At 54.6% G+C, this 24008-nt stretch overlaps 1 protein-coding gene and 1 long non-coding RNA gene across 2 annotated transcripts; one reads left to right on the top strand and one right to left on the bottom strand.

The window, feature by feature from the left end:
- Window positions 1-2: 2 nt before the first annotated feature.
- LOC125417600 (uncharacterized) lies at window positions 3-5984 on the bottom strand. The gene is made up of 2 exons (XR_007237173.3): window positions 5519-5984; window positions 3-187 (listed from the first exon to the last, which is right to left on the bottom strand). It is a non-coding gene; the product is annotated as an uncharacterized LOC125417600 (long non-coding RNA).
- Window positions 5985-7435: 1451 nt separating this feature from the next.
- On the top strand, window positions 7436-23368 carry Csnk1g2 (casein kinase 1 gamma 2). The gene is made up of 12 exons (XM_085692496.2): window positions 7436-7649; window positions 17083-17510; window positions 20680-20720; window positions 20808-20877; window positions 20975-21123; window positions 21200-21434; window positions 21505-21590; window positions 21666-21750; window positions 21843-21991; window positions 22220-22303; window positions 22397-22503; window positions 22636-23368. Exons 2-12 carry the CDS (start codon window positions 17324-17326, stop codon window positions 22688-22690), a joined length of 1248 nt encoding a protein of 415 aa, XP_085548622.1. The 5' UTR covers window positions 7436-7649; window positions 17083-17323; the 3' UTR covers window positions 22691-23368.
- Window positions 23369-24008: the final 640 nt, after the last annotated feature.

Below are 24008 nucleotides of genomic sequence, written 5' to 3'. Positions count from 1 at the left end.
GATTGACAAATGAATGATTTCTTCCATGTTTTGTACAGAACAGGCATTAAGCAATCAGCATTAAGCAATCAATCAGCCAGCCAATGGTGAGGTCCATTCTGTGCACAAGTCGGGCGTCAGTAAGTCTTCCCTTCTCAGCACACAGTGGGCACCACGAGTCAACATGTCAGCAATGGCCTCCCTCCGTCTGTTACATAGAGAAGTGACATCAAGAGGAAAAACATAGCATCTTATTTCCAGCTCAGACTTCCTGAAAGACACCTCTAAGCCCCTCCTGGGACAAGGTGAACTCAGGCAGGACAGCCCCTCCTGCTCCCACAGCACACTGTCCCAGGATTAGCTTGGACTGTAGCCCCTGGGGCAATCAAGAAAACATCAGCCTGTGCCTTCCAAGGCCAGTTCCTGCTTGGCGGTCCTGTCCCCTCAGGGGAAAACTACCAGGCCTGGCTGGTAAGAGTGAGCACCTGCCACTCAGTGTGAGGAAGCCATTTGTAACCGAGTCCCTGTGATTACCAGTGCAGGGTATGGGCAGCTGTCACCTGTTCAAGATCCTCTGCCTGCTGCCAGGAACAAGCTGAGCTCCCTTGGCCCAAAGGGGGACTCTTCCTGCCTCCTCCAGCTGCTGAGGAGTCCTGGCACCTCCCAAGCAGGTGATTTAGCCACCTGCTCTGCTGGGACTTTCTCGGTGTGGACATTACAATCCCAAACTCGGGCTGGCTCAGTGGGTATTGTTCTCTAGATCCCAATACTCAGTAGATCAGGAGTTGGAGTTTAGATCACCCTTTGCTACATATTGGGTTTGAGGCTAGCTTGGACTACATGTGACCCAGTCTTGAAAAAAAATTATTAGCCATGAGATGGTAGCGCACACCTTTAATCCCAGCACTTAGGAGGCAGAGGCAGGCAGATCTCTGTGAGTTCGAGGCCAGCCTGGTCTACAAGAGCTAGTTCCGGGACAGGCTCCAAAGCCACAGAGAAACCCTGTCTCGAAAAACAAAAAACAAAAAACAAAACAAAAAAAATCCCAGAAGGATATAATATCACCTAGGTTAACAGGAAGTGCATAGTAAGCAACTTCCCAAACTCTAGAATTGACAGAGACATCTTGCTGCCTGGACAGTCACCCAAAGTTCTTCTGTACCATTGGAACATCCATCTACAGCCTACAGCATGCAACAAACATTTTCACGAAGCAGGAAATTTCAAAGACAGTTCTGCCCATATTGGCAGTTTGTCAGTCACTATTTTCTGTGTCCTGCAGAATGTCTGGCAGACTCTTTCATGAAGCAGGAATCCCGAAAGACCATCTCACCTTTAGGCAAGTTCAGCAGTCATTTCTCTGTGGGTCCTGCATGTCCAGTTCACACAGCATAGCATCAAGCAGTCCAGGCAAGGGCAGTTTCTAACCCAGATGGCTAACCAACTCCATGAGGAGCCTCTTCGGTGCCCATCATCCTCTTGATGTAAATGGTGCTCCCAGGAGCAGATGTCACAAAAAGTCTTAAGCTCTTAAAACATTTTTCTTTTTTTTAATTGATATTTATTGAGCTCTACATTTTTCTCTGCTCCCCTCCCTGCCTGTCCCCTCCCCACTTCAACTCTTCCCCCAAGGTCCCCATGCTCCCAATTTACTCAGGAGATCTTGTCTTTTTCTACTTTCTACCTCCCATGTAGATTAGATCTATGTAAGTCTCTCTTAGTGTCCATATTGTTGTCTAAGTTCTCTGGGATTGTGATTTGTAGGATGGCTTTCTTTGCTTTATGTTTAAAAACCACCTATGAGTGAGTACATGTGATAACTGTCTTTCTGTGTCTGAGTTACCTCACTCAAAATAATGTTTTCTAGTTCCATCCATTTTCTGCAAAATTCAAGATGTCGTTATTTTTTTCTGATGTGTGGTACTCTATTGTTTAAATGTACCACATTTTTTTTGTTTGTTTTTTGTTTTTTGTTTTTCGAGACAGGGTTTCTCTGTACCTTTAGAGGCTGTCCTGGAACTAGCTCTTGTAGACCAGGCTGGTCTCGAACTCACAGAGATCCACCTACCTCTGTCTCCCGAGTGTTGGGATTAAAGGCATGTGCTGCCACCACCACCTGGCCCACATTTTTCTTATCCATTCTTCGGTCAAGGGGCATTTAGGTTGTTTCTAGGTTCTGGCTATGACAAACAAAGCTGCTACGAACATAGTTGAGCACATGTCCTTGTGGCACGATTGAGCATCCTTTGGATATATACCCAAAAGTGGTATTGCTGGGTCTTGAGGAAGGTTGTTTCCTATTTTTCTGAGAAATCGCCACACTGACATCCAAAGGGGCTGTACCAACTTGCATTCCCACCAGCAATGCAGACGTGTTCCCTTTTCCCCACAACCTCTCCAGCATAAGTTGTCATCAGTGTTTTTGATCTTGGCCATTCTTACAGGTGTCAGATGGAATCTCAGAGTTGTTTTGATTTGCACTTCTCTGATGACTAAGGATGTTGAACATTTCCTTAAGTGTCTTTTTGCCATTCTAGATTCCTCTGTTGAGAGTTCTCTGTTTAGGTCTGTACTCCCTTTTTTATTGGATTATGTGATCTTTTGGTGTCCAATTTCTTGAGTTCTTTGTATATTTTGGAGATGAGACCTCTGCCTGATGTGGGGTTAGTGAAGATCTTTTCCCATTCTGTAGGCTGCCATTTTGTCTTGTTGACTGTGTTCTTTGCTTTACAGAGCTTTTCAGTTTCAGGAGGTCCCATTTCTTAATTGTTAAAACATTTTAAATACCATATTCTGAAGTTCTCTGAAAGATGTGAAGAACACCTATCTAACTGAGTCTATCTCTGTGGAGCTAGAAAGCCTAACTAACATGACTGCAAGCTTGACTATTATATACATTACTTTTTTGTGTTTGTTTTTGGTTTTTTGAGACAGGGTTTCTCTGTAGTTTTGGTGCCTATCCTGGAACTTGCTCTTATAGACCACGCTGGCCTTGAACTCGCAGAAATCTGCCTGCTTCTACCTCACAAGTGCTGGGATTAAAGGTATGCACCACCACCATCCAGCTTACATTACATTTTTTTTTGAGAACAGAGTGTTTATTTATTTTTAAATTGATATTTATTGAGCTCTACATTTTTCTCTGCTCCCCTCCCTGCCTCTCCTCTCAGAGAGGGTTTTTCTGTGTATCCTTGGCTGTCCTGGAACTCACTTTGTACGTCAGGCCAACCTCAAACTCACAGACATCTGCCTGCCTCTGCCTTCTGAGTGCTGGGACTAAAGGCATGTGCCACCACCTTTTTTAAAATGTACATTACATTTTTAAATGAGCTGCACAAACACAATACCTTAATCAAGAGCAGAAATATACATATAACAAAATTGACCTTAAATTTGTATCAATAAACCAAGATCCATACCAATGTAAATCTCTATCGCATATGCCCCTTTAAATGTAAACAAGCATTTATAGACAATATTTGAGAATATGGGCATAGTTCTCTCCAAACTGCTTCCTGCTTTTTGTTGGGCAAAGTATTTTTGGGGGTGTTCATGGCAACCTTTTGGGGGATTTTGATGCATCAAACCACAGTAGTCTGTAATTAATTCATGGGTCCTCATCTTCTGTGGAAACAAAAGCAGAACCTCTTTTCCAAAGCCTAAATTCTTAGACTAAAATTTTGAAGTCAGAATACCTTTCTGTTGGTTTAATTTAGCAATCCCCACAATGAAATGTCTGTTACTATGTAGCTGTTCCATAGTCAGACAATTCACCCGGCGGTGGTGGCGCAGCCTTCAATCCCAGTACTCGGGAGGCAGAGACGCCTTCAATCCCAGCACAGGGAGGCAGAGACGCCTTCAATCCCAGTACTCGGGAGGCAGAGACGCCTTCAATCCCAGCACAGGGAGGCAGAGGCAGGCGGCTCTCTGTGCGTTCGAGGCCAGCCTGGTCTACAAGAGCTAGTTCCAGAACAGGCTCCAAAGCTACAGAGAAACCCTATCTCGAAAAAAAAAAAAAGTCAAAAATTTCAAAGAAAACACATTATATTATAATATACATAATCCAGACTCTCTTTGTATATTACATCTTTACGTGGCTTATTTTTTTTACTCTATTACTTTTCAACAAGTTTAATATTTATTTTATTTTCTTTACTCCTTTAATTTATGACTGTCTATACTCTTTTATATTACATTTACTGTCTCTTTACTCTTTTTCTCCCCTCTCCCAAGCCTACGTACATTTATCTAACACTATGACCCATTTAGAGGTCTTTTTTATCTGAATCTGTCTTTACTGTATATCTGTAATTATTTTCTGACCAGAAGCACTTTTTTTTTTTTAATGCTAAACAGCATGGCTAGGGCCAGTATGGCCCTGCCTGCTTGCTCCACCCAGTCCAGCATGGCGGAAGCATGTTCACTGCCTCTGAGAGCCATGCACATGGCTCCATTTTCAGGCACACAGCAGGTCTATGTTGCCATTAAACAATTTGTAGCACTCTGCTCACAGACCCCATTTAAATGCTCCACAGCCAGACCTCCCGGAAGAGTCAGAGCCATCTGTGCTGGCGAACCAGGAAGCCACTGCTTTTTCGTTGAAGAATCCACGCAGTTTTTACAGCGCCTCTCTTGCAAACAGAGCCTGTCTGAGAAACTGCTGTCACTAAGAAGCTGTGCTTAACTGTTCTTTTTGTGTCTAGAATTTCTTCCCAAACTCTCTTAGATTTGAAGTGGATTTAGTTGTCCACGCTGGCGCCATTTGTTGACAGAGATTAGTGTCCTGCCGGGTCCCACAGCCGTTCAGTACCAAAGAAACACAAATAAGCCTACATTAATAACAAACTAGTCGGCCTATTAGCTCAGGCTTCTTGTTAATTCTTTCTTACATCTTAAATTAGCCCATAATTTTTGCCTGTTAGCCACATGGCTTGGTACCTTTTTTCAACTAGGCGTTCTCATCTTGCTTCTTCTGTGTCTGGGTTATGACTGCAAACTGAGTCTTTTGTCTTCCCAGAATTCTCCTGTTCTGGTCACCCCATCTATACTTCCAGCCTGACTACTGACCAATCAGCATTTTATTAATCCAGTACAACTGACAAACCTTTACTGGTACAAGGCCTTTGTCCCACAGCATGGTGGTGCAGTAGCCAATGAATCCACTGTCTCCAGTTCTCAGCATCCATACTGGAACAGCAGCTAACAGGGACTCTGAGACCCCCCCAGCCTGCGGAGCGGCTGGGGGGGCCACCCTGCCAGCAGCAGCCCCTTGCACCTTAGGTGGGATGGCAGTTGCGGTATTTGATTCATTTCTGGATTCCCACATGTACTCATAGGCCTTGCCATTCCCGAAAGCTATAGGAAGCAATACTGAGGACCAGAGAGGGTAAGCGATTAGTCCATACTTCTGACTTTAATAGGAATTTGAGCTGCACAGGGTACCGGATTAAGAGCCAGGTAACAGCCATAACCCAGGTAGACAGGGACAAGGATGGGGAAGGACTTCTCTACATCGGTGAGGACTGTGGAGTTTACATACCCATAGGTTGAGCACACTCCGGCGGGGGCTCCCAGGACAGAGAGCAGAGATACAGGGGAGAACCATGCTGCACCTTGATCTTTGTGCTCCGCAATCTCTGGGCCTGCACTCAACTAGTTCAGCCTTCCCGAAGAACGCCATATCCACCCCTTGGGTATCTTCTAAGAGGAAAGCAGCATAGAGTCAGGGGGAAGAGGCTGCGACCTGGCTGCTCACCATCTGGCCATCCCAGAGGCCATCTGGTCAAAGCATCCAACCTCAGGCACGTAACCACCCATGACGTCATCTGACCCCAGGACTGAGGACTCCGTGGGTAGTCCACCGCTTTAGCCTCAGAGGCTCTGCGGATTTGGGACCAGATATGTTTCCTTCAACTAAACAGAGAAGCCGCAGGCAGGGTTCATGGGGGCGGCCTCGCCTCCTTCCAGGCAGGGCCTTGGGTAGCACAGGAGTCATAAAAGGACCCCGTGCTCCGCCCGCAGACACTCCCCGCGTTTATTTGAGGTGGGTAGACATGCAGCAATGCGTTAACAAGCACTTTGAGGGCTGCACCAAATGCCTGCCAGCTGGAAGCCGAGCCTGTGCTTTGTTGGAGGCTGGCAGGGCACCTGCAGGCCGGTTGGCCCTAGGTGACTTGCTGCAGGATTGGGACCCCCAGAGGCTCTGGCATTTGGGGATGTCGTCATGCCAAAGAGCGATGAGAAAAACCAAGGAGTCATGCTTGTCATCCTAGCACTTGGAGGCTAAGGCAGGAAGGATTCCTAAGGATTCGTAGGTGTTGGGGGCCAGCATTAGCAAGGCAGTCTCCAAAAAAGTATAAAACAAAGTCGGGCGGTGGTGCACACCTTTAATCCCAGCACTCGGGAGGCAGAGGCAGGTGGATCTCAGTGAGTTCGAGGTCAGCCTGGTCTGCAGAGTGAGTTATGGGACAGCCAGGGCTGTTACACAGGGAAACCCTGTCTCAAAAACAAAACAAAACAAAAATAAATAAAATAAAAATAAAGTTTTAAAGAATTAACACCAAGACAAACATCCCTGACTCTGATCATTTGTCTGTAACCAAATCGACAATTTTCTGGTTTTAGATAATTTTAGAATACGATTTTCATTTATGGAAGTAATTTCCAGGTCCAGCGCCATTGATCTCCGCTCCACCCCCACCCCACCCCTAGTCCAGGGAAGCCACGCCCTCAGACACCGCCCATCGTGACGTTAGGTGGCGAGACAGTGACGTCACAGACACGGCTCCGGGCTGGCGCCGCGGAGACCGCCACGCGTCTCCATGGCAACGAAAGGGCGAGACCCCGTGGATTTCGCAAGCCCCGCCTTCACAAGGGTGGGGCTGCTGATGGTACTAGTCACAGTTCAGGTACGCTCCCGCGGCCACCTGTTTCTGGTGCCCCTCGGGGTCCGCCAACAGGCAGCTCGGCTTGCCCGCAAAACGCGGCAGCCGTAGTGCGGCGAACCCTCCCTTACCCACAGGCGCCGTCGCAAAACGGCGTGCCCGCTACTCTGCTCCGCCCCCCGACACGGTAACGCTCTGCTCCCGCCTTCAACGCCCGCCCACTAGCAAAGCTCCGCCCACTACCGTTACCCGCCTCTCCTACCTCAAGGCCACGCCCCTCCCTTGTGGTTAAAGCTTTGCGCCCACTTTCAAGCCACGCCTCCACCCTGTCGTAAAGCTCCGCGCTCGCCTCCCAGCCACGTCGTAAAGCTCCGGGCCCTCCAAAGTGACCATGCTGATATTGTCGTAAAGCCACGTTCCGCGCCTTAAGACCACGCCCCACGCCATTGTAAAGCGACGCCCCTTCCTAAAGGCCCCGCCCCTCCCTATGACGTTGCACGCGCACGCCTCCCGCGGCCCGGTCGCGCCGGCGCAGTGGCGCGCGCAGGCCGCCGCCCCCCGCTGGCCGACGCTGGCGGCGTAAGGCGCGCGGGGGCTCCGCGGAGCGGGCGCGGCGGAGCGGCGGAGCCCGGCCCTCTCCGCCGAACATGCCGAGGCCGGCCCCGACAGCGCGGGAGCCGGATCGGGGGCCCGAGCCGAAGCGCGAACGTGCGCGGGGCCCGGAGCGGGGGACGCCGCTCTGCTGAGCTCGGCCGCCACCGCCCGCGGGCCCCAGGCGGGGCGCAGGTAACGTTGCGCGCGCACGGCCGGCTGCGCCCCACCCCCGCGGCGCCGGGACCCTGTGACCCCCCCCATGACCTCAGATGACCCCATCTCCGCACCTGGGCGCTCACCGTCCCCACCCTGCGGTTCCCGACTGACGCTCTGCACAGCGCGACCCCAACTTCCGGTCACCCTGCCTCAGTATCCCTCTCTCTGATCCCTGAGTTCCCGTGTCTACTACTTCGCAGGTTCTCAACTCACCGGCGACACTCAATGCGCCCCCACTTCCGGTCGCCCTCGGGACCCCCATTCTGCTTCAGTGTGCCCCACACTCTGATCCTACTCGTGTCCTCGCGCTCTGACCCCCCAATTTTCTGTGTCTTCTCTCCAGGTGTTCAGACCACCTGCAAATCGCACATTTTTCTCCGTGTCCCTCCCCCCCATGTCCCTTTTTTGTCCCCAAACCCCCTTTCTACCAGGTCTCCAGGCCTCCTGCCATCTGGGTCCGGCTCCTTGTCCCTCTACCCTCCCAGCCCCTCTCCCTGATGGTCTCTCTTCACATTTGTGGTCCTGGCGGTTTGTTGGGGGGCTTGGGGACAGGGACTGAGGGGGGACCTGTTGCGGGGAGCTGCTTGGGAACTCTTGGGCCCATCTGCCTGCGCCCTCCCCCTTCCGCTCTGGCCACCGGCTTTGTTTTCCGGAAACACACGGATCAAGGAGGGAGGGGTGATATGTCTGAGCAGGCTGCTGGATCCCCTGCCTGTACCTCTCTGCCCCAACTTTGTCCACGTCCACGGGTGACTTTTAAAAGGAGATAGGAACAGTGCCCTCAGGGAGGGGTCTCCTGTGCAACCTGGGCGAGACCGAGCTTCTAGGTTGGGGGCAGCTGTTTTTCATCTTGGTGGCCTCCGGATGGCAGTTTGCAGGAAGCAGCCTGGGGGTTGGTGTGTAGGTGGAGGCGGGGAGACTTGTCTGTCCTCGCTGAGCTGCAGTCTGCTCTCCCAGCCCGGCTCTCAGAGCTCAGAAGGCTGATGGGGTCTTCCTCCAGGAGCTGCAGTGGGGGTCTGTGGCCTGGGTACCCTGGGAGCTGGGGGCTGGAAGCACAAAGGTCTTGTTGGTATAGGAGAAACCCCAGCTGCCCACTGGGATAGTGCTGACCTGTCAGGTGTGGGGGTGGACACTGGGCTTTTTGCCTGCCCTGGGGGCTTTGCTTGAGCCTAGAAAAGGATGGGTACATAGGTTTGTGAGGGGAAGTGTGTAGTTGTCTCCACCAGAGCTGTGTGGTACTGACTGATGGGTTTCCCAGAAGATCACAGGCACATAGTGCCTGCCATGGGTCTCCAGGGACTTCCCACTAATGCTGAGCCTTGGTACTTTCTTGATAGCCAATGGAAGAGAACCGGAAAGACTGGGGACCTCTGGAAAGGGCCAGGCTCCAGAGCCCACTGCAGGCCAGGGTCTGTGCGTCCCTCTGCCAGCAGCGCTGCTTGAGGGTGCCTCTTGCTTGTCTGCTTTGATTTCACCTTGGGATGGTCACTTGGGCTCCAAGCATGTCCCAGAGGCCAGGCCAACCCTCCCCCGCTTCCTCCTGCTGTCCATGGTGGAGCCCAGTGCAGCCTTCTTTGAAGGACCTGTGTCTTCTCCTCCTTAATTATACAGTTATTGCCTCGAGCAGAAGGGAGTAGGGGAGGTTCTTGGTACAGCTTCAACATGGCCACCCCAGGTTTGGGGACCATGCATGTTGTTGCTGGAGAGCTTGCATGTAGGCCCTGCCAGGACAGAGCTGTGTGTAAGCCCTGGCTGGGGAAGTGTACCGTACAGCAGGCAGGACAGAGCTGTGCTGTCTGTTCTGTGATGCCTGCTGAAGCTGCCCCAGACTCCGTGCTTCCTACAGAGCTGGGGACCATTGAGGGGCTGCCCTTACCTGTGTGGGGGCCAGACGGGGAGGAGGGAGGAAAAGCAGTATTAAGTGCCATGTAGTGTGGTCTTTGGTGTCTAGATGGTATGGAACAGACCAATGGCATTCTTGTTATCTAGGGGGCAGTTGGAGACTCTTGAAGGAGCCCCTAGCCCTAGAGTCCTGTAGCTGGGTCATGGTGAGAAGTGGCTGAGCCTTCATCCAGATTCACCCACACATCTGATGTCCACTTAGTGACCATGCTCTTGCTGGACCCAAGCCTTGTCCTTGTAGGCCCTGGGCGTCAACTTGCCAGTAAGTGCCATGAGCAATTTTCTCTAGAGCTTGTTGGTTGGCAATGGCACAGCCCTAGGCACGTGACTCCCAGTGTGTCTGCACTCAGCTGAGAGCTGGTGGGCCTGTGGGCTGTGTGCTATGGCATCCATGAGGTGGTCCTAGCACCTGTTTTATAGAGGGGATAACTTGTTGGGGTCTGGTAGCCTGGTGTTAATAATCCTGGGGACAAAGGACATACTGGATGACTCCAGGAGGGATGTACCCTGAGGAAGTCCCTGTCTGTGTGACCCTGTGGGTTGGAAGGACATACCTGTCCCTTTGGTACCCTATCCACTCTCTGTGACCTCTGCTACTTCCAGAGGCTGGGCAGCTGCACCTGTGTTGTCCCCATCCTGGTCCCCAGGAGGCATCAGTCACTCTGGAGGCACAAAAGCAGGGCTTGACCTCAAGGTGTGGTGTTGGGGAAACCTCAGCAGGTCTCCTGGAGCATTTGGATGGCCGCCTGTCACCTGAGGAAACAGTCTGCCTGCTGACACTCAGGTGGGCCACGATCCCAAGGTCTGCAAGGATGTAGGACCAGCAGACCCTAGTCCTTCCATCTGTGTGCTTTGTCCTACACTGCATGGTCACCAGGAGGCTTCATCCTGGGCAGAGGCCACAGGACACCTGGAAGGCACAGCAGTCAAGCCGAGACTGGGAGCCACAACTGTCATGTCTGCCCTCAGAACCCTACTGGGAGACAGGGCCAGGGTACAGCCTGAGGACAGAGTGATGTTTGGGTTTCACAGCCTCTGCTCGGCACTCTTGGGGGAGTCTCCCATTAGAGACCAGGTGTTGTGGGTGGGCCTCCCAGTCTTTCTGAACGAGACCCCACACTGGGGAAGTAGTCTGTTCTCCTCCCCTGGAACAGGCCTTCAGGTTGCCCAGGGCCTCCTGCCCACAGCCTTACCCCTTGGGACAGCTCAGCAGCAGGAGGCTGAGACAGATTGAGGTCACACCCTGTCAAATGGCAGCTCTTGTGGAGCCTTCAGACACAGGTCAGGGTCCAGAGGCAGTGCAGCCTCATGGGAGTCCACAGTCAGCCAGGAACAAGGTTGTCCCTGTGTGGGGCCGTGCGGCCTGTGACAGCAGGATCCTTGGTGTGAACTTCCAGCTGGGAGGGCTACCAGCCACTAACTCCCTAGAGACCCCCTAAGGGTGTGCCACACTCAGCTCGGACCCAAGGGGGCAGGAAAGCCACCTTGCCTTTTTGTTTTAGATTTGAGAGACAAGGTCTCAAATGGGTTAGGATGCCTTGAACACCTGCTCCCCCTGCTTCCATATTCTGAGTGTGGGGTCATCGTGCTTGGCCCTTGATACAGGCAGGGTCTTGTGTATCTCAGTGTGCATGTGGAGGTCGGGGGCAACTTGGAATGGTTCTCTCAATGAATGCTTTTGTTTTGTTTTTCAGGACAGGGTCTCTCTGTAGCCCTTACTCTCCTGACTCCCGAGGGCTGAGATTAAAGGTGTACACCACCACCTTTTGTTTTTTTTTCTTTTTGACATAGAGGTCTCTAGCCCTGGCTGTCCTGGAGCTTGCTGTGTAGACCAGGCTGGGCTCCTTCCACGTTAATGCAGTTTCCAGAGATCAAACTCAGGCTGTTTGTTTTCACCAAGCCCTTTACCCACCGAGCCGTTTCACCAGCCGTTTTCCACATTGAGATAGCAACTCTGTAGTCAAGGCTTACCCTAAACTCACCATGTAGTCCAGGCTGGCCATGAACTCATGCCTGCCCCAGTTTCCTGAATGCTGGGACGTAGGCTTGTGGCACAACACCCAACAGAACTGTTGTTGAGCCCTGCTGTAGGTAGCCTAGGCTGGCTCCTGTGTGGCTGAGGACGGCCTTGAGCTCCCTGACTCCTGGGATTTTGCACATCCGGGGTTACAGTGAGAAGGATTGGAGCACCACTGGGACAGCTAAAGAAAACCCTAGCTCAGGTCGGCCTGGCCTGTGAGGGTCTTCAGGTGTACAGGTGGGGACAGGTGCGGGAATCAGGACCAGAGGGTTGGCTGTACCAGGAGCCCCCGAGAGTCCACAGTTGCCCCAGGCAAAGGGGGACTGGGATCGGAGTGACTGGGTCCCACCCAGCTTGCAGGTGGCTTGCAACCCCAGGCGCTGGCCTGTTCTCTTCCAATCACCAAGTCTGTGGCCTGTGCTTCCTGTGTGGAGGCGCACCCCTCTGGGCTGCTGGGAAGTCTGCGTGCTGCCCTTGAACTACGCCCCTAAGGCCCCTAAGAAGAGGCGTGGCCTAGACAGGGCCTCCAGGACAGACTACACCCCTCTGGGTGGGTGGCTATGTGTGGCTATGTGCATCTAGCCTGTGCCCCACCTGGTGCTAGGCCTTCTGCACATTGACTGTGCCTGAACAGCTCTCTTCTCAGGATTAAGGTGTGTGATCAACTGTAAGAATCCAGTTCTGGGCTCCCGTCTCCCCCACCCTAGGATACTGTTATTAGATTGTTATTAAAATGTCAAGACAAAGCATGGTGGCTCATGCCTGTTCTCCCCACACTTAGGCAGGAGGGCCAGCTTGGGTAAGAGTGCACAGGAAGACACATGTGCACGCTGGTCCACCCTACTCATGCCTGAGACTATAGTACTGCAGGTCCAAGGCTGTTCCTGCTGATACTTGGAGAATTCCCAGGGGACAGACCCACTTTACCCCTGAATCTCCTGCTGGGCAGAAGCCTATGACTGAGTTGTCCTTTGTAGCATGGGCTTGACCTGAGCCCCACCGGAGCTGGTGGTCCATGCGATCTTTTCCTGTCATAGTATCCAGGTGTTGTGAGAAGCACGCGGGCCTCTGCTGTAGACCACAGTCCATACCTGTACGCAGCGGTACATGGGCTGACACCAGCTTTGTGGCTTTCGACGGTCTGTGAGTGCTGGGCAGCACCCATGGCCCATGGTTTCCTAAGAGCAGAGTCACCCTCACTGAGACCTGGGTCAGGAGGTCCCTTGAACCCTGAGGCTGTGTCCCTCGTGCCCATCCTCGCCTTCAGTCGCTCCTTTCTGTGATTTGTGCTGTAGAGATGTCTGGGTGTCAGGCACAGAGAGCAGGGCAGTGGTTCATTCTTCGCCCATACTGAGTGCATACCGACTGTCAGGCCTGTGTGCACCCCGAGTTGGTTCTGGGCTGCAGCTTCCGATGATTCCATGTGCCATCCTGTGTCAGCACGTGTCCAGTTGAGTGTGAGCATGGTGGATATGGTGGCTGGGTTGGCCATCTCTTATGAAGTCTGTTGATGGGTCCCCCCAGATGGTCTTCCAGTGCTGTGGTCCAGACCCTCAGCCCTTTTCTGAGGACTGTCAGCCCAGGTGTTGGTGAGCCACCACAGTGGCTCCCTCCACACTCAGCCCCAGCTGGTCTCTGCATGACCAGGAGCAGGTGAGCTGTGGTGGTATTTGGGGTACCTTTCTCTAAAGACAAGGTACTGACAAGTCTGGCCATTGCTGGTCCTATGTAGGAGTCGCCCCTTCCCCATTCCCATCAGCCTCATGGGGCAGACATATATCTGTTACGATCATCAGATCCCAACTTAATATGCAGCCCCACTGGCCAGATAGCACCACACCTTGTAGGCGATGCTCCTTTCCTTTCTTGGTTTGAACCCCAAATTTCTCTAGTAGCTTTTTTCCAGGACTCAGTGCTGGGGAATCCTGGTTTGTCATAGCCTGGGTCTGCAAGAAACAGGAAGTCCATGCTGGGTTGCCACTCAGGTGCATAGCTCTGGGACTGCGGCCAGACCCCACCCACTGCAGGACTCCCATGACGGATGTTGTCCCTGCTTGTCCCCTCAGCTGGATACCAGGTCTAGCTTGGGAACTGCCGGTGACGTCAGCTAGGGACTGTGACATCACTGAGTGGAGATGTAGGGAAAGGGCTTGGGGCCTCCAGCAGGGAGCAGCCGGGGTCCCAGCAAGATGGGGGACCCCAAAAAGAACAGGGCAGGTGCGTGCTGGGGCCATGCAAGGAGGGGTGTGTCTGGTGGAAATCCAACCTGCTGTCATCCAGCTCCCTGAGTGAGCACCCTGTAGCTGACTTCCAGCCTAGTCTTGCCCAGGCCAGTTCAGCATTAACCCTGAGCCTGGGCTTACCCCTGGGGACAGCCTGGGCTTTGGGCCTTGTGGGTCCTCCCAGGGAGGCTTTATTTAGGGCTGGGAAAGCCTGCCTGTCTTCCTAGGTCTATTTTTAGCTACAAACTTCATCTAGAGCCAGGACTAGTGGCATTTCCTCTTCTCTGGGGTCCCAGGTCACTCTTGACATGCTCAGGTATGCCTGAGTGTTTCACTGACCCTCTGTGTTGGAGTGTTAGCTGTCTGTGGTGATGTCCTTACTCTCTTGGGCATCACGGACTGCCACATAGCCCATGTCTGCATAGTTGTTGTGAGAAGTAGTGGCAGAGCGGTGCCATGTCCGCTCAGGATAGGGCAGCATACTTACTGACCCATAAACACCGTGGTTCAAGGGCACGATAGTGTTGTGGGGCCTGCTTCTTCCAGCCTGCCTGCTTTGAGCTCACCAATGCTGATGTCCTGTGCAGAGTCCTTCTGACCCCTCATTTGCTGTCCCCCCTGTCCAGTCCTGTAGCTGTCTGCTCCCTCTGCATATCCTAGTTGACCACGCCCCCAGGATGGTCTGTGCACTGCCTGTGCTGCTGGCTGTGGCAGTCCGTGGTGTCACCACACACCATAGGTGGGCAACGGAGTCAGGTGCCTCATGAGGGGGCACGATCATGTGGTGAGTCCTAGGCTGAGGCTACTGTGCCTGCGACAGGCAGCTCTTCAGGTCACAGGTTTGCAGCCATCCAGCCATGCTAAGGAAGATACAGCGCCCTGCCCCGCTCCCTCACATTAGGGTGTCTGTCTCCCCAGGAGAAGTGGTGCTCTGCCACTGCTAACTCCTGTGGCCCCTCTGGCCTGACGGGACTCAGCCTCATCTGGGCACCTTTCTTCCTAATCCTTGGAGTGGCCCTGCTGCCTCTGGTGATCTGGAGTGCCCCATGTCCTTGTGATGTGGACATGCATGAGTGGGGCACCTCGTCCCTAACATCGGTGTCTTTACCAGTCCTTGATTGCTAGTCCATGGACAGCCAGGTGTCCATGCACTAGATCTCCTGATGTCACTCACAGCCCCTGCTCAATGCTGCTGCTTCATCCAGCTCTCCCATGCCGCTGGGCCCCATAGCGGGACTTCACCTGGCTCCCCGGGGGGCTGCTCCCTGGAGATGTTTGGACCCTTTCTAAATGATCCTTTCTCTTCTGAGTACATCAGCCCTGACAGGTAGAGCCTTGGACGCTGCCACCCCGTGGTGCAGGGATGCTGGGGTGGGTGCTAGCACGAGAGTGCCTCTGTGTCTGTGCAGCTCTTACAGCTCTCTGTATTTACTTAGCATGTGTTTATTTATAGGGGGAATGTATGATGGAGGACCATTGTCTCCTTCCACCAGGGAGGAGATGGGGGTCACCAAGTTCCCCACTGAGCCATCATCTTGCTGACCTGTGATAATGTTCTGGGAGCAGGGTCTCATGTAGTCAGGACTGGCCTTGAGCTCCTGGCCCTCCTGTCCGCTCCTGCATGCTGACGTGATGCTTGCATCTCCGCATTGGGATGCTGTGTTAAGGATGCTCAAGGCTTCCTGCACGCTAGGGAGGTGCTCCGCCTGCTGAGCCTCACTGAGGTAGCCATGGGCGTCATGGCGATCGTGTGTGTGGACGCAGAGGCTCTGGAGGGAGTATTCGGAGTGACAGTTGCCCGGGTGTGTCCCTAGCTGGGTGAGACTGAAAAGAAGATGCATTTTCTGCCGCGTAGCCTTCCTCAGACTCAGCTGGCCCAGGTGCAGCCTCTGCCCGCCTCTCCTCCACACCTGCTCCTGGTGGCACATGGGTCCTGAGCCACAGTCTTCACCATCCTGGAGGCCCACAGTGCTGGCACCCCATGGAGCAGTCTCCCAAGCAGGCCTTTTGCTGCCTCCCCCGCTCTTGTGAGTCAGTGTCCTGGTGAGGAAGGGGCAAGAGGAGCGGCCTAGCCCCCAGGAGCTCCTCCCCATGGTGTCCATAGTGGCGTGGCGAGGGGGATGCTTGCCCCAGAGTGCTGGGCTTTGTGGGTGTCCTCGGTGGAGTGCAGATCCTTGGTAGCCTGTGGTATAGCTGTTCACATTGTAGAGACCCACTGGGCTGGAGGCACCACATAGAGTCGAAGCAAGCCCCACCCCTGGTTTCTTTGAGTTCCTTTTATCTTTAGGAGAGGCCCCTGCTACATACCCATGAAGGAGGTTAGACTTTTCTCCTGGGCAGCCAGGCTTACTGCCCAGGGTTTCCTTATGCCCCGCAGTGAGGAGGTGCTGTCAGTGAAGGCTCGGGATGATGCGATGGCCACTGTGGCCTCTGGCCCTCACTGTCCCCGCGAGCTGGCTGCTAGCCACGACCCAGCAGAGTGATGTGTAAATAGAAGTCAGCAAGCAAACATGACCACTGCCTAGATGGTGCTGGAGGGGACCCCAGTGTGGGGATGGGATACTGGGAGCACTGAGCAGGGAAGCAGGCTGGCAGCCCCTCCAGATGTGCCCAAGGGCACATATAGCTACACATGGCCTGGTGGGTGACAATTCCCCTGCATGACTGTTTGTATTAGAACACACTTGTAAACTCATCTCTCAGAGTCTCAAACAAAACCAAACCCAAGGCTTGGGCAGATGGCTCCGTTGCTGAAGTGTTTGCCTTGAGAGTATGGAGGTCTGGATGTGACTGCACCCACATAAAGAGCAGGCTGGCAGATCTCTTGAGATCGAGGGCAGCCTGGGCTACCCAGTGAGCTCCTGGCCAGTCGAGTTCTGGGCCTAAGAGGTGCAGGTCAGCGCAGAAGGGTGGCACCCACTGCCTAGAGCCCTGCCAAGCCTTCCCTGTTCACCCAGCACTGTGTGCCGTGACTGCCTGCATGCCTGGAGTCCCATCCCCTGCCCTCTTAGGGACGCCGCCTGCTCTGCCACCTGCCACTGTCCCTGTCTTGGCAGCCCTTGGTGTGTTCAGGCCTGTGGGTCACCTCTTAGCCTGGATCTGGCTTTCCTTTCTTGCTTTAGGTTTCCACTTGATGGCATAGTCATGTGGCAAGTAGGACACATGGCTACTCCACCGTAATCTCTAGCTTCTGCCAGCCTTTGCCTGGTCACACCACAGTAGCCTTTGCTGCGGTCCGCTAACCTGTGCCTCTGTTTCTTCACAGTGGGGCACCACGAGATTTAAGGCGGTGGGACCTGTTGGCAGAATGTCTTCTCTCTCTGCAAGCGACCCTGAGGCCACCAAGATGAGCACCGCAGCCAGGCCTTCGAGCACACCCGGGTGTCAATAGCCGGGAGCCAAGGGGCCACCGGGCGCAATGGTGTACTAGGCCGGGCGCGAGCTCAGGTTTCGCACTCGGATCTCACGGCAGAGTCACCGTGGAGAGGCCAGGGTACCACAAACTTATGGATTTTGACAAGAAAGGAGGGAAGGGGGAGTTGGAGGAGGGCCGGAGAATGTCCAAGACCGGCACAAGCCGGAGCAACCATGGCGTCCGCAGCTCGGGGACCAGCTCAGGGGTCTTGATGGTGGGCCCCAATTTCCGAGTCGGCAAGAAGATAGGCTGTGGGAACTTCGGAGAGCTTCGCCTAGGTAAGTCCTACATATACTGTCTGTGGTCCTCACGAGGCTGGCTTTGTGGTGGTTGTCTCCAAGTGGCAGGTGGAGTCACCGCTTCCCTGCCTCTGGCTTCTGAGCTGCAGAGACCACTGTCTGTTGCTGTGGCTCTTGTCACCGTACAGCCTCTGACTGCCTGGTCCGCAGGGCCTGGTGCTGAGCCCCTGTGCCTCCCTCTGAGGCGACTAGCTCCCGTTCGCAGCAGTGCCCAGGATTCTAAAGGTCCCTAGAACTGTCACATCCTGGCCCTGTGTAGGTTAGAGAAGACCTGTGTGCAGACGCTCATCCCAGTCCAGCTCCTTAAGATAAAAAAGGGACACCAACCTCTTGCGAAGCCCCATCAGCTTCAGGTCCCCAGATGTCACCCGGAAGCCATGCCTGGGGAGCAGATTTCTGCAAAGGCAGATAGCTAGGAGCCCAGAACACAGTGGATGACAGCCGCCTTATTAGAGCTGTCATTGTCCACTCCTGACCACTGATCAGATGACACGTGCCATCCAGTCAGCGAGGGGACTGACCGTAGAGAGCTGATATGGAGGGCACAGCTGCCCTGTGCTCAGGTGTCTCTTCCTCTCCCATGGGAGGGCATTGCTGGGTGTTACACTCACTGGCCTGCTCAAGGCCAGCTAGGACCCCATCTGGGTGCAGGGCCTCTGCAGTCTGCAGCTGCAGGTATCCCCCAGGCCTGGCTGAGAATAGCTTCTCTGCTGTGATGGGTATGCCAGACCACAGCCCTGAACACATGCATGAATACATGAATACATGCATGCCAGGTGCACATGGCCAAGCACTTTAAGGAACCCCTGACCTCAGGTAGTTGGGGTGGCCGCACACCACCTCAGGTCTCTGTACAGATCTGTAAGGGGCTTGGGCAGTGTGAGTCCCAAAGGGTTTGCACTGCAGCCTGTGCAGGAGGCTGTCTGTGGGGTTTGTGCTTGGTGCTCTCTGGGCTGACTGCACCGGCTTGTGCACCTCGACCTCTGTTGGAGTCAGGGTCAGCCCTCACTGCCGGCTACTCAGAGTTGCTGTGTGTTCTGTGCGGCAGGTTAGGGTGCAGTGGTGATGTGTGCTTAGTGTGAGCCCATGCCTTCCCTCTCCCCAGCTCTAAACTAACTTTACGTCACTCAGAATACTGAGGGAGGTCAGCCTGGGCAGCACGGCGAGAGCTTGGCTCCCCTCCCCATGCCCCACAGCTTAGAACAAGCTGCAAGGGTGTTCATTTCCCTGGTGAGTATGGGGTGCCTCTCGGCCTCTCGCCTGAGCCCTCATCCTTTTCAAGTGTGAAGCTCTCCTGGCCCTTATTCAGGTCGGTCTGTCTGGGCTGGGACCACTGAGCCCCTTGGATCTGTAGAGATAACTGTTCATTAAATGGGAAACTTGAAGCCCTATGTCTGCGCAACTTTATTCCTCTTATGGGGCCATAGTCCTGTCCCCTGTCCTCCTTTTTCTTTTTAGACAGGGTCCCACTGGCCCGGAGCTCACTGTGTAGACCAAGCTAGCCAGAATTCACAGGTACCCACCTGCCTCTGCTTTTCCAGTGCTGGGATTAAGTGTGTACTGCCATGCCCAGCCCCAGCCCCCCCCCCACCCCAATGTTTTGTTTTTAAAAAAGTTTTTTCAAAATTCTTATTTTATGTGTATGGGTGTTTTTTTATTATTATTTTTTAATATTTATTTATTACGCATACAATAGTCTGTCTGTGTGTACACCCAGAAGAGGGCACCAGACCCCATTATGAGATGGTTGTGAGCCACCATGTGGTTGCTGGGAATTGAACTCAGGACCTTTGGAAGAACAGGCAATGCTCTTAACCTCTGAGCCATCTCTCCAGCCCCCTGTATGGGTGTTTTGTATGCATACCTAGGGAAGCTGGAAGAGGGCACTGGACCCTCTAGAATTAAAGTTAGGGACTATTGTGAGCCCCCTTGTGGGTGCTGGGCCCTGGACCCCGTCCTCTGGAAGAGCAGGTTTTCCTGCTGAGCCATCTCCACGGCCCCGCCCATGTTTAAGGAAAAGTCTTAATGGGTATATATGTTGGGAGCAGACATGCTGGACCCTGTGGGTCAGAGGACAACTGGGGAGTCCCGTCTCTCTCCTCCCCCGCGCTGTGGTTATGGGAGCTTGAGCTGGTCAGCATGCCGCCAAGCGCCCACACTGGGTCTCTCATAGCCCTCTGCTGGCTGCTCAGTGGAGACAAGGGAAATGCCACAGAGGAAAAGTGACCCTGAGGTGCCTAAAGTTACACCTGCTTGTGGACGGGCATTGCCCAACTGCCCGTCCTGTGAGAGCCAGAGCTCCGCAGAGGCCGTCTGGGCCTCCCAAGGTGACAGCTGACCTCGCTGTCCATGCGAGAGACAGCCATTGTGAGGTGGAGGGGTGGGGGCCAGACCTATGGAGACATGGACCCTCACTGAGCCTCCTCTTGGAAGAAACTTGATGGCGCTGCACCTTACTCAGCCTGGGGCGCTCTGGTGGGTCACAGGAGGTGGCAGGCTGTCACTAGAGGGGCCCTGATGGCAAGCACTTGGTGGCTGGTGGGTGACGGAGACGTCCAGGAGAACCAGGGCAGAGGGCTGTGCCATAGCTGGTGGCTGGCTGTGGCTGGGAAGAGGCAGTTGTGGGCACAGCCTGGCCATGGGACCTCCCGAGTGGCTCTGCCTGTTCCTTGTGCAGAGCCGCTGTGGTAGGAACATCTTTTCCCTTCAGGGGTGGCAGGTACAGCCCCTGGGGTGTGACCCTGGAGGTGGCCTTTGTGACTAGTGATGCTGAGGTAAACATGGATGTTGGGAGACTGGGATAAGGTCTGCCCAGGTATGGCAGATGTGACCCCTGCAGGAGAGGCAGAGTGTGGAGCAAGTCCTACTGCTGGATTCACCAAGGTGGGGTCAGCAGCATGGGGACCAAGCGCCACCTCCACTCAGCCAGCCATATTGGTAGTATGGGTGGTTTCTGGGGCTGACTCCAATGTGAGGAGGGGTTCTTTCATGACTTGCTGGGGCCTAAGGTAGTCCTCTCCCCATGACTGCATACAAGTAGTGAGGTGCAGTGCAGGGATTCCTGGAAAGCTGTGGAGTACGCTGTGGGCTGGGCGGGGTGGGCTCCTTACCCACAATCCTCATGCTTTCTCTGTTGCCCCTCCCCCAGGAAAGAACCTGTATACAAACGAGTACGTGGCCATCAAGCTGGTGAGTGTACCCTGCCCTGCCCTGCTCTGCCCAGCTGAGCACCCCTGGCCAGAAGAAGGGCCTGGGTAACAGTCCCCTGTCCTGCAGGAGCCCATCAAGTCCCGGGCCCCACAGCTGCACCTGGAGTACCGCTTCTACAAGCAGCTTAGCACGGCAGGTGAGGCATGGGGGATGGGCACTCGCTGGGACAGGAACAGGGTGTGGCCCAAGCAGGGGCTCCAGGTGTCCAGCACGCGTGCGTGTTTCCTCCGCAGAGGGCGTCCCTCAGGTCTACTATTTTGGCCCGTGCGGGAAGTACAATGCCATGGTGCTGGAGCTGCTGGGGCCCAGCCTGGAGGACCTGTTCGACCTGTGCGACCGCACCTTCACACTGAAGACGGTGCTGATGATTGCCATCCAGCTGGTGCGGAGAGGTGGGGCTGGCGGGGCGGGGCGGATAGACTGGGCAGGGCCTGGGCGCTGAACCCAGGTCCCCGCAGATCACACGCATGGAGTACGTCCATACCAAGAGCCTCATCTACCGCGACGTGAAGCCAGAGAACTTCCTGGTCGGGCGACCCGGCAGCAAACGGCAACACGCCATCCACATCATCGACTTCGGGCTGGCCAAGGAGTACATCGACCCTGAGACCAAGAAGCACATCCCGTACCGCGAGCACAAGAGCCTGACGGGCACGGCGCGCTACATGAGCATCAACACGCACCTGGGCAAGGGTGAGCCGCGCTGCGGTGGGGGGATGGGGTTGGGGCCCAGGGCGGCGCTGAGCCTGTGCTGTCCCCGCAGAGCAGAGCCGCAGGGATGACCTGGAGGCGCTGGGACACATGTTCATGTACTTCCTACGCGGGAGCCTGCCCTGGCAGGGACTCAAGGTGGGCGGGGACTCCCGGTGGGGGAGGGGCGCGGGAATGGGCGCTGACCCTGACCAAGCTCACGTCCTCACGCAGGCTGACACGCTGAAGGAGCGCTACCAGAAGATTGGTGACACCAAGCGCGCCACGCCCATTGAGGCGCTGTGTGAGAGCTTCCCTGGTGAGGAGCCCGCGGCAATGCCCCTTGGCGACGGCCACATGGCAGACTAGGCTGCCCATGTGACCATGCCCCTGGCCCTTGTCCTTTTGCAGAGGAGATGGCCACCTATTTGCGCTATGTACGGCGCCTGGACTTCTTCGAGAAGCCAGACTACGACTACCTGAGGAAGCTCTTCACCGACCTCTTCGACCGCAGCGGCTACGTGTTCGACTACGAGTATGACTGGGCCGGGAAGCCCCTGGTACGTGGAGGTGATGAGAAACCCTCCAGTTAGAAATTCACGTGCGGGTGTGGGTCTGCAGGTGCGGGGGGACACCAGATCGGGAGCCCCTATCCCTGCGGTGCACGGGGGGCCGTGGGCGGGAGCTTCGGTCGGAGGGGCTGCCCTCCAAAGGTCTCGGGTCAGGAACTGTCCTGGGGCTGCAGCGGAGCCTGCGGCTTCATCCCGTCCTGACATCTGCTCTCGCAGCCGACACCAATCGGCACCGTCCACACTGACGTGCCCTCCCAGCCACCTCATCGCGACAAAGCCCAGCCCCACAACAAGAACCAGGTGAGGGCCGGCCGGGGGCTTGTCCTGGAGGGGATGGAGGCCAGTGACGCAGGGTGAGCAGGGGTGCTAGCCTGGTACCCACTGCCCTTTCAGGCACTGAACTCCACTAACGGTGAGCTGAACGCGGATGACCCCACCGCGGGCCACTCCAACGCCCCCATCGCGGCCCCTGCAGAAGTAGAGGTGGCGGATGAAACCAAGTAAGGCTCTGTCACTGCCCAATCACCTTCTACTCCATCACGTGACGCTTCTACTCCTAACGTCACTTTTCTCCAGTTTCCCCCACCCCATATCAATCCCCACTTTGTCCTTTTAACCCGTGTCACCCCCAGGTGTTGCTGCTTCTTCAAGAGGAGAAAGAGAAAATCCCTGCAGAGACACAAGTGAGGGTGGGTGCAGCCGCTGCCGAGTTCCCCAGGCGGTGTCCAGTAGGCTGGCAGTGTCCTTGGTGGCATGGGGCTCTTTGGCCCAACTGCAGGCACCATCTTCGGGGATTTGGGGTCACTTCCTTCACACAGGACTTTGGCGGAAATCTCTACGCCCATGTCTCATCCCCTTCGAGAGCATTAACTATTTAAAACCAGGAGAGAAGCGTCGCGCCGTCCCCGCTGCGCCCCCATTAGCTCATAAAGTCCAGCTTGTCCCCTCGATCCAAAGGCCGTTTTCTCGAGTGGGGCAGGCCCGGGGCATGGGTGTTAAATGGGGAGGCCATGAGGCCTTGGCCACTAGGGGAGGCACGTGTGCTACCACAATGCTGCACCAAAGCTGGGGTGGAGCACGGGATGGTCACCACGCAGGGACTGGACTGGGCCCCATGGAGCCAGGGCGGCTGTGACCTGTGTCTCTGTGTGCTGGGCCCACGGGACAGAATCGCCTTAACGCCCGATCTGGGGCAGCAGAGAGGCGGTCCCCATGGGAGAGCCAGGCTGTGGTCGCGGGAGCCGAGTTCTTGCTTTACAACGTGTACAGAAATGAACTTATGTTTCTCCGGCGCTTCCTTGAAGCCATAGAGTTTAGGGGCTTTTTTTAAAAAAAAAAAAAAATTAAAAAGAAAATGAAATCATCCCCAAGTGTGGGCCTGGTCTTTGTAACCCATATAGGACATTCAGGTCTTGGGACAAGAGGATCCCTGCTGGCTCACTGGAGTCCTGGAGAAACTGGGCCCTAGCTGGTCTGGGAAGGATGGAAGAGGCTGTGGGGACTGGGTAGGGCAGGAAGACTGCTGCTCCCAAGTCTGGGTTGATAAGCCATCTCTCCACCTCTGAGCCATCTCTTCAGCCCTGTTTTTCTTTTTTGAGACAGGGTTTCTCTAGCTTTGGAGCCTGTCCTAGAACTAGCTCTTGTAGACCAGGCTGGCCTCGAACTCACAGAGATCTGCCTGCCTCTGCCTCCCCAGTGCTGTGATTAATGGCATGTATTGCCACCGCCTGGCAGAAATCTTTTTTAAAAATACATTTTAGGGCTGGGGAGATGGCTCAGTGGTTAAGAGCACTGCCTGCTCTTCCAAAGGTCCTGAATTCAATTCCCAGCAACCGCATGGTGGTTCACAACCATCTGTAAAGAGATCTGATGCCCTCTTCTGGCCTGCAGGCATACATGCAGACAGAATACTGAGAATACTGTATACATAATAAATCTTTTTTAAAAAATAAGTAAAAATACATTTTATTGCTGGGCGATAGTGGTACACGTCTTTAACCCCAGT

This window comes from Myodes glareolus, chromosome 8 (assembly GCF_982192425.1).
Source record: "Myodes glareolus chromosome 8, mMyoGla1.1, whole genome shotgun sequence".
Classification (NCBI taxonomy): domain Eukaryota; kingdom Metazoa; phylum Chordata; class Mammalia; order Rodentia; family Cricetidae; genus Myodes; species Myodes glareolus.
The sequence above is the reverse complement of the archived record's forward strand: the minus strand, read 5'-3'. Positions and strand labels throughout refer to the sequence as shown.

Coding starts and splice junctions, on each gene's coding strand:
- Csnk1g2 (XM_085692496.2), top strand. CDS start 17,324: ATGGATTTTGACAAGAAAGGAGGGAAGGGGGAGTTGGAGGAGGGCCGG. Junction 21,751..21,842: donor GCTGTGTGAGAGCTTCCCTG/GTGAGGAGCCCG, acceptor GTCCTTTTGCAG/AGGAGATGGCCACCTATTTG. Junction 21,992..22,219: donor ACTGGGCCGGGAAGCCCCTG/GTACGTGGAGGT, acceptor CTGCTCTCGCAG/CCGACACCAATCGGCACCGT.